This window comes from Terrapene carolina, unplaced genomic scaffold (genome assembly GCF_002925995.2).
Source record: "Terrapene carolina triunguis isolate 2854851 unplaced genomic scaffold, T_m_triunguis-2.0 Scaffold62, whole genome shotgun sequence".
In the NCBI taxonomy this organism is placed as follows: Eukaryota; Metazoa; Chordata; order Testudines; family Emydidae; genus Terrapene; species Terrapene triunguis.
Genome location: NW_020664413.1, coordinates 25,406,254 through 25,416,035, shown reverse-complemented (window position 1 = coordinate 25,416,035; position 9,782 = coordinate 25,406,254). Strand labels below are relative to the sequence as shown.

The following is a 9,782-nucleotide window of genomic DNA, read 5'->3' as shown; positions in this document are numbered from 1 at the left end:
CAGCCGCATCGGGAAATATTCTGGAGTGCTGGATCCAGGTGGATAACATACAGAGCTGGGCTGGCAGGAGCTCTGATGCCCATAACATGGGAGCAGGGTGCCTTACAGTGCCAGCTCTGGATGAGAGCCAGCATGGCTGGAAAAGGGAGCCGACCCCATAGGGTGCGGCGTCTCCCCGCAGGACGCCTGTGCACTGGCTGGGTAAAACAGGGCCACCCCGACCACAGCGGCTGGTTCCCACTGGAGTCTGTTTCCGGAGCGCGGCACAAGGCTCCCCGGGGCTGGGCAGAGAGTAATTTTCCAGCGCGCCCGGTGACGGAAGCCGCTGCCCGAGGGGTGGGGACGCTGACGGCTGAGAGCCCAGCCCCTGCAATCCCCCTGCGCTGGCGCGCTGGGGCTGGGCGGAGGGGAGGCGTCATTGCGGGCAGGCTGCCCCTGCAAACGCCTCCCTGCCACGTCATTGCCGGGAAGTGCAGACCAGCTGCGGCCGCTAGTGCTGCTGCCTGCTCGCCGGCTACTCCACGGGCCCGGGGGCTGGAGCGCGCCGGGGGACCCGATCCACGCACAGCAGCGCCTGTCTCGCCGCCCCCCCACCCCTGTAAGTGCAGCCTGGGCCGGCCGGGCGGGCACGCTGCTCCGCGCCGCCGCCCCCTCCCTAGCCCCGGCCTCCGCTCCGAAAGCGAAACTGAAAGTCAGCGCGCAGTGTGATGGCAGCCGGGAGCCGGTGGGGTGGGCTCTGCCGGTGCTGGCAGACCGGGCAGGTGCCTGCCGCGCGTGCCCCGTCTGGGTTGGGTTCCCTTAAAGAGCTGGGTCTTCATGGGCCAGGCAGCGGCTACGGCCAGGGAAGGATGCGAGCGCAAATTCCAAGCTGGCTTCCTAAGGGCGGGTTGTAAAGGCGCATGCACCCCAGGGACTGGGTGTGATGCTGTCGCTCTGAAAAACACCTCTTGGTTATTGACCGTACACGGAACACACATGATGGTAAATAATCACAGTCACCAAGGTTTTAAAGAGTAATAACAGAAGTTACTTGTCCTGGGGATCAATGGCCATTTAGGCAGCGTTTTGTTTAGGTATAAAGAGATTTTGGTGGCTTGTAAAGTGCAAATAAAAAGAAAATAATACACTTCATTATAAAGTACTCTTGTTTATGTGCTTTACAGAGACTTGGTGGGATAATATGCATGACTGGAAGATTGGTATAGAAGAGTACAGCTTGCTCAGGAAGGACAGGCAGGGAAAAAAGGGAGGAGGTGTTGCCTTATATATTAAAAATGTATAAACTTGGACTGAGGTTGAGATGTAAATAGGAGACAGACTTGTTGAAAATCTCTGGGTAAGGATGAAATGGGTAAAAAACAAGGGGGATGTCATGGTAGGAGTCTACTACAGACCACCTAATCAGGAAGAAGAGGTGGATGAGGATTTTTTTTTTAAACAACTAACAAAATCATCCAAAGCACAAGACTTGGTGGTGATGGGGGACTTCAACTACCCAGATATCTGTTGGGAAAATAACACAACAGGGCACAGATTATCCAACAAATTCTTGGAATGTGCTGGAGACAATTTTTTATTTCAGAAGGTGGAGAAAGCTACTAGGGGAGAGGCAGTTCTAGATTTGATTTTGACAAATAGGGAGGAACTGGTTGAGAATTTGAAAGTGCAAGGCAGCTTGGGTGAAAGTGATCATGAAATGGTAGAGTTCATGATTCTAAGGAATGGTAGGAGGGAGAACAGCAAAATAAAGACAATGGATTTCAAGAATGCAGAGTTTAGCAAACTCAGGGAGTTGGTAGGTAAGATCCCATGGGAAGCAAGTCTAAGGGGAAAAACAATTGAAGACACTTGGCAGTTTTTCAAAGAGACATTATTAAGGGCACAAGAGCAATCTATCCCACTGCATAGGAAAGATAGGAAGTATTGCAAGAAACCACCCTGGCTTAACCAGGAGATCTAAAAATGATCTAAAAATCAAGAGAGAGTCCTACAAAAAGTGGAAACTAGGTCAGATTACAAAGGATGAATATAAACAAATAACACAAGTATGTAGGGACAAAATTAGAAAGGCCAAGACACAAAACGAGATTAAACTAGCTAGAGACGTAAAGGGTAACAAGAAAACATTCTACAAATACATTAGAAGCAAGAGGAAGACCAAGGACAGGGTAGGTTCATTACTCAATGAGGGGGAAAAAACTGTAACAGAAAATGTGGAAATGGCAGAGGTGCTTAATGATTTCTTTGTTTCGGTTTTCATCAAGAAGGTGGTGGTGATTGGACGTCTAACATAATGAATGCCAGTGAAAATGAGGTAGGATCAGAGGCTAAATTAGGGAAAGAACAAGCTAAAAATTACTTGGACAAATTAGATGTCTTCAAGTCACCAGGGCCTGATGAAATGCATCCTAGAATATTCAAGGAGCTGACTGAGGAGATATTTGAGCCATTAGCGTTTATCTTTGAAAAGTCATGGAAGATGGGAGAGATTCCAGAAGACTGGAAAAGGACAAATATAGTGCCAAATCTATAAAAAGGGAAATAAAGACAACCCGAGGAATTACAGACCAGTCAGCTTGACTTTTGTAACCAGAAAGATAATGAGCAAATTATTAAGCAACCAATTTGCAAACATCTAGAAGATAATAAGGTGATAAGTAACAGTCAGCATGGATTTGTCAAGAACAAATCATGTCAAACCAACCTGATAGCTTTCTTTGACAGGGTAACAAGCCTTGTGGATAGGAGGGTAGCGGTAGATGTGGTATATCTTGATTTTATTAAAGCTTTTGATACTGTCTCGCATGACCGTCTCATAAACAAACTAGGGAAATACAACCTAGATGGAGCTGCTATAAGGTGAGTGCAAAACTGGTTGGAAAACTGTTCAGAGAGAGTAGTTATCAGTGGTTCACAGTCATGCTGGAAGGGCATAATGAGTGGGGTCCCGCAGGGATCAGTTCTGGGTCCAGTTCTGTTCAATATCTTCATCAATGATTTAGATAATGGCATACAGAGTACGCTTAAGTTTGTGGATGATACCAAGCAGGGAGGGGTTGCAAGTGCTTTGAAGGATAGGATTAAAATTCAAAATGATCTGGACAAACTGGAGAAATGGTCTGAAGTAAATAGCATGAAATTCAATAAGGACAAATGCAAAGTACTCCACTTAGGAAGGAACAATCAGTTGCACGCATGCAAAATGGGAAATGCCTAGGAAGGAGTACTGTGGAAAGGGATCTGGGGGGTCATAGTGGACCACAAACTAAATATGAGTCAACAGTGTAAAACTGTTGCAAAAAAAGCGATCATTCTGGGATGTATTAGCAGGAGCCTTGTAAGCAAGACACAAGAAGTAATTCTTCCGCTCTACTCTGTGCTGATTAGGCCTCAACTAGAGTATTGTGCCAGGTTTGGGCGCCACATTTCAGGAAAGATTTGGAGAAAGTCCAGAGAAGAGCAGCAAAAATGATTAAAGGTCTAGAAAACATGACCTGTGAGGGAAGATTGAAAAAACTGGGTTTGTTTAGTCTGGAAAAGAGAAGACTGAGAGGGGACATCATAAATATTCAAGTACATAAAAGGTTGTTACAAGGAGGAGGGAGAAAAATTGTTCTTCTTAACCACTGAGGATAGGACAAAAAGCAATGGACTTAAATTGCAGCCAGGGAGGTTTAGGTTGGACATTAGGAAAAGTTAAGCGCTGGAATAAATTGCCTAGGGAGGCTGTGGAATCTCCATCATTGGAGATTTTTAAGAGCAGGTTAGATAAACACGTGTCAGGAATGGTCTAGATAATTAGTCCTGCCATGAGTGCAGGGGACTGGACTAGATGACCTCTCAAGGTCCCTACCAGTTCTCTGATTCTATGATTAGGAAAAACTTCCTAACTGTCAAGGTGATTAAGCACTGGAATAAATTGTCTAGGGAGGTTGTGGAATCTCCATCATTGGAGATTTTTAAGAGTGGGTTAGACAAACACCTGTCAGGGATGGTCTAGATCAGTGGTGGGCAGCCTGTGGGCTGCACGTGGCCAGTCAGGGTAATCCCATGGCAGGCCGCAAGACAGTTTATTTACATTGACCGTCTGCAGACACAGCTGCCCGCAGCTCCCAGTGGCCATGGGTCACCGTTCCTGGCCAATGGCAGCTGCAGGAAGCGGCGCGAGCCACAGGGACATGCTGGCTGCCACTTTCCACAGCTCCCATTGGCCGGGAATGGCGAACCGTGGCCACGCCTGCGGGCGGTCAATGTAAACGCTGTATCGCGGCCCACCAGCAGATTACCCTGACAGGCCACGGGTTGCCCACCGCTGGTCTAGATAATTCTTAGTCCTGCCATGACTGTAGGGGAATGGACTAGATGACCTCTCGAGGTCCCTTCCAGTCCTATGTTTCTATGATTTGGTATGTTACATATAGCAGATTTTTATGTGGATAATATTATTACTGTTATTTCTTTTGAATGGCACTCGAAGTGTTCTAGGTGCTTTCCAAGCAGAAGCAGTGGTGCTAACTTGTGATTTTATCGCAAGGCTTACAGAAGTTTTACTGTAAGCCCCACCTCCTAGAGACAAGTGAATGTGTGAGAATTGCAGCTTTCATTAAAATAAAACCAGAAAAAGCTGTGCAACTTTCTAGCCCTCCTGGTTGCAGAGAAAAGCTTAAAAATGTAACCCAAGTATGCTTGAAAGCTTGGAAACCAGAAATCACATAAAACTAACCCTTTTTTGGGAAAAAATCTAACATTTTAAACCTGCCTCATGATTATTTGGAACACTTGGGGTTGGTAATACTGCAGAAGGGAAGGTGTGGTCGTGACACAACAAGATAAACACATAAAAATTAACACCACCCTGATCCTGCTAATGCACTACTTGCATGTAATTAAGCAAGTGCATACAATATTTGAAAGCTAAGGGGACAACTCTGAAAACGTTTGTAGCCCCCGCCCTGCCCTGACATCACATGTACACAAGTGGATCCTTGCTCTTATATGGAACTTTACTACCTCCAGGATAAACTTTTTCCAGTGTGTTCATTACTATGTTTATGAACATCCTCGTATTATTGTAATATTAAATATAATAGAACACTGGCCTTATAACTCATAATGAAGTATGTTCTTTTTATCTTTGTTTCTATTTTATTAAATAATAAACAATCTTTATACTGAAAAAAATCTAATTAGCTGTATATTTATCTAGGATGCTATTATTCTGGTAAAATAATTATTTTTAAAATCATCATACTTTGTGTTATGTAGGGAAATAACCAAGAGATGGTTTTATTCATTGTCTGTTTCCTCATCTCTAACATAGTTAAGTGCTTTACTTCCCTCACAAGATTGTTGTGATTAGCTAGTTAACATTATTGTGAAAACAAGTCCTGCCATGATAACAAATTGTTTTCTCTAACATTGATTCTTTGATAATATGTACTATAATGTGACATGACATCAGCATCAGTGCCTGCATTCAATACAATCACAAGTATTATGTGGAATCCTGATCCTAATTGGGGCATCTAGCTGCAATTGCAATACAAATAATACATACAAAAGGAAAGGCCGTTATCCATTTTTGTGCAAAAATTTCCAATTGACACTAATAAGAATTCTATTCATGGATCAGATTTCCAATATGAGCCTCAGTTAAGTTAGTTTGCAGTTTTATTGCATTAATATTAATTTCCTCAAGACTAAATCAAACTTCAGTGTAAGCATGAGATGTGCAGATTATTTCCATAAATCCCAGACCTGCAAAGATTTATGCACATGCTTAACTTTATGCAGTATGCATAAAGTTAAACACATGCTTAAGTGTTTGCCGTATCAAAGCCTTAAGTTGTGCACTGTAGAAATCTTGGCATGTCTTGCTCTCAGGTTATTATACTATCCTGTATAGTCTACATATTGTGAAAGTGGTGTATTGTTTCTATTTCCTCAGGGTTCAATGGATTTAACAAGTCAACCAGGTTCCTTAAAAGATGACTTTATTGTAAGTATTTTCTGTTGTGCCATGCTGTAAGAATCTATTTGAAAAAGAGATCTCTAAATGGAGATGTTTAGCTGGTGCTGTAAGATATTTTTCAGTAATAAATACGCATTCCTTTTTTCTGAACAGTTTCCAGTTATAGCCTGTATCTCCTTTCTCTCTCTTTTCCTTTCACACTTAAAAAAAAAAAAAAAAAACTAGACGGGACAAAGCACTGGAAAATATTTTGTAGGAAATATTTTGTGGAATATCCAGCTTGGCATGGAAACTGACTCGATTACCTAATGGGTCTTTTCTATGCCTAAATTTTATGATTCACATTCCAGTTTTACGTAATCTTAAGTGAAACAAGAGGGATTTTTCTGCAGGTCTTTCTGGAATTTTCTCTTTTAGAATATTGCAACCAGAAATAAAATGGAGCAAGAAGGGTTTTTCCTTCATTTCTGGTGCTCAGCCCAGCTACAAGTTTTCTCTGTATGTGAACTTCTGCATTCTAATTTTTAAGTTCTGAAATACTTTTTGATCCTATTTTTCCCTCCCTATGTTATTCTTGGCAACCTAATCATCTAAGGTCCTGCTCCTGCAAAGACTTATACACCTATAACTCGGCTTGGAGGGATTAGAATTTTGTTGGTAAATGTCAATTTCACTGTTCACACACAAAGTGACAAAAATTTCCATCAATAATAATTGAAATTTACAAATAGGCAAAGTAAGGAAAATGCTGCTCAAGTATTGATTGAAACTTTTGTATTAGACTTGTTACAAATGGACTAGCGAAATGAATAGTAAAAACAAGTATGATTTGTTGATTGAAGGACATTTGCTTTGTATATTTTGATGTGATGATGACAAATTGTGTTTTAACAATTATAAAGCTTTAACTTTTTGAATCTCAACAGATGCTAGCATTAAATAGTTATTACTCCCCCATAATTTCCCACAACTGTGAAAATTTAAATTGATAAAAATGCTTAAAAATAAACATTGATATTATCCATTGAAATTATTTAAAAAAAAAATCAAATTCTGCCAAGGCTATCTATATAACTTTATACACTGTGAGTAAACCCATTGACCTCAGTTGACCACACTGATCTTAGTTCTTTTTGGAAGAACATGGGGCAGCATGCCTCCACGATGTGTCAGAACTATTAGCCCTAGTTTGCAGTTGGATAATAGTTCCAATTAGGTCCCCGTGTTTAATGACCAAAATCCATTTTCTGAGATTTATATCCTTTCCAACCACAGCAGTAGTTCAGTGATTTCTGTCTAACTGTCAAGACTTATTGAAGTGAAAGAGTAAAAATGAGAAACTCATTGTTATAGTGCATCTGTTATACTTCTGCATGAAAATACTGGGAATATCTAATTCAGCATGTCTCTATCAGATTTGCCTAATCAGCACTTTCTCCCCATCACCCATCTGGACTGGCAGAGTTGCAGAGAAGCAGCAAAAGGCTCTCAGTCAAGAACTGGACTGTCATGTCACTGATTAACTAATAACTACAGTGGCAAAATATTTCAAACTAGTACAAAGTGTTATTCTTTTCAGTTTACTAGTATAGTTTGAACACTGCTGGTATGATTTGTACAGATAACGATTTAACAAGTGAATGTAGTCTCTCTAGCGTGACATATCTTGTGATATTATAGAGTGAAAAAATAGTACTGTGCATTTTCTTGTCTTTCTAGAATCTGAAAGTTACTGACCATTCTGGCACACAGATAGATGAAATTGACAATCTTAAAGAAGAACTAGAAAAATGGAAGGTGCGTATGAACTGTACAGCTCTTAGGTTTCCACTGAAGTCAGCAGCAGCAGCGTGCATGTGTCCAAAAGAAAAAAATTGCCCAAAGATTGCTTTTAAACCGACTTTACAATGTTTTGTTTGCTCTAATGAAAATATACTAAAGTACTTGTTGTTTTCAATGTCAAGGAAAGGCTGGAAAAAGCTGAAAAACAAAAAGATGAGCTCCTTCTTTTGAAACTAAGTGCTGATGAAAAGAGAGACCAGGCACGAGATGAGCTGAGAAAGATAATGGATTTAGAAGAGGAGCAATATAAGGAGAGCATGATAAAAAAGGAAAACCAGGAGGTAATAAGAGAATTTACCCATAGCTATCAACATTTGGAGAAGAGCTGTAGAAGTGTTCCTTGTAGGTTGGAGTACTTTTCCCTTTCAATCCAAACAACTCCATCAGAGCTACATTTTGTAGGGCCAGAATATTTAGCACATCATTTTATAAAAAAAATCAGAAGTTACACGATAAAAAAAAATCAAAAAAAATCTTGCAGTAATTATTTGAAAGAATGCATGCAAAGCTAAGACTTTCTACATCACAGGTAAAAAGTGATGGCTAACAGAATTTGCCTTCACCTGGTCCAAGGCTCCCACGGACAGCACAGAAAGTCCACATTGTGTTGAGTTGGGTCATTCAATTGCTCTATCAAATTACATAAAGAACACTTTAAAACAAAACTTCCTAATAAAACTCCTCATAAAAGCATCCAGGAAAGTTAGTTATTTCTACATAACTGTAGAGAGCTTGCAACCTGAGAAAGTTTGCAGCTAACATAGCTGCATAAAGACACAAACGTTTACTTACTAAGGATGGCAAAGTTATCCTCTGCTTCCTTTTAGAATGAGTTGGTAATTGTCCTTGGGGTATGTAATCTAGGCATTTGGAACATGAGTGATAGGCAGTGAACTCTTCCTAGACTGTCAGGGGCTGATGGTTGTGGCTTATCTGGGAGAGAGATTTGCAGTACAGTTTTCGATTTGACCTATGAGCTGTAGCTCAGAGGCTATCATCTCAGTATCCCAAGGTATTTTTAATAATGATTTTCATGTAGATGATGTTCAAGCCAATAAATGATGGATTTAATTTGTTTTGCTGGTACATTATTAATTTATAGAGAACTTCAGACATAGTAGAATGTAAGTAGCCAAATATATGAAATTCAAGCCCCTTGTCCTCATGTTCATGGCTCTACACGGTTTTGCCTCATTCTACATCTCTGTTGTTACTTCCCCCTTATGTTACTCACAGTCCTCTTACTTCACTGTGCCCTTTTTCTTTTTTCTACTCAGCTTTGTGCTTGTAACTTGTTGCTACACCTGGAATACCCTGTCCTCATCCTACAGGTGCTGTCTCTGTCCTCTTTCAGATCCCTCCTGAAAACCCTCTATTTCAAGCAATTATTTCTTTCTCTTATCAATAATCTGTATCCTCTCTGCATTGTCATCATTCTGTGTCTTGTCTTATCTTATTTGGAGCCTAATCCTGAAAACACTTTACATATGTGAGTAACTTTACATATGTACGTACTCCCAGCCAAAGTCAATGGGATTATTCATTGGTAAAGTCACTTAGATGCACAAGCGTTTGCAGAATCAGGCTCTAAACCCCAAAGCCTCTGCTGTACTCATTCTGCTCTTTGGGATGTTCTCAGAGAGCTACTGTGGCGCTCTGATCATGGATTCATAGATTTTAAAGTCAGAAGGCACCATTATGATCACCTAGTCTGACCTGCACAACACCGGGGGCATAGACTCTTACCGTGTAATTTCTACATCAAACCCATAACTTCTGTTTTCACCATCCCCGGTGGATATTAGAGCAGTCTGGGAACTGATGTAAATGCCATGAGCTGATAATGGTGCTAAAGGAGCCACCCACTAGTTCAGGATAACTGGAGCTCATCACTTCTGCCATGTCCCCTTTCTAATCCTGATGTGTTCCCTATGCAGGGCACCACAGGACAGCTAGCATGGGAACTGGT

General features: G+C 41.3%; 1 protein-coding gene across 1 annotated transcript in view; it reads left to right on the top strand.

Annotated features, from left to right (window-relative positions):
• The first annotated feature begins 476 nt into the window (after window positions 1-476).
• Window positions 477-9,782, top strand: part of NMI (N-myc and STAT interactor) — a 33,998-nt gene continuing 24,692 nt past the window's right edge. Inside the window, exons 1-4 of the mRNA XM_024209129.2 lie at window positions 477-598; window positions 5,948-5,998; window positions 7,691-7,768; window positions 7,936-8,094. Coding sequence (XP_024064897.2) covers window positions 5,954-5,998; window positions 7,691-7,768; window positions 7,936-8,094 — 282 coding nt within the window. The 5' untranslated portion in view covers window positions 477-598; window positions 5,948-5,953. The remainder of the gene's footprint in view (window positions 599-5,947; window positions 5,999-7,690; window positions 7,769-7,935; window positions 8,095-9,782) is intronic.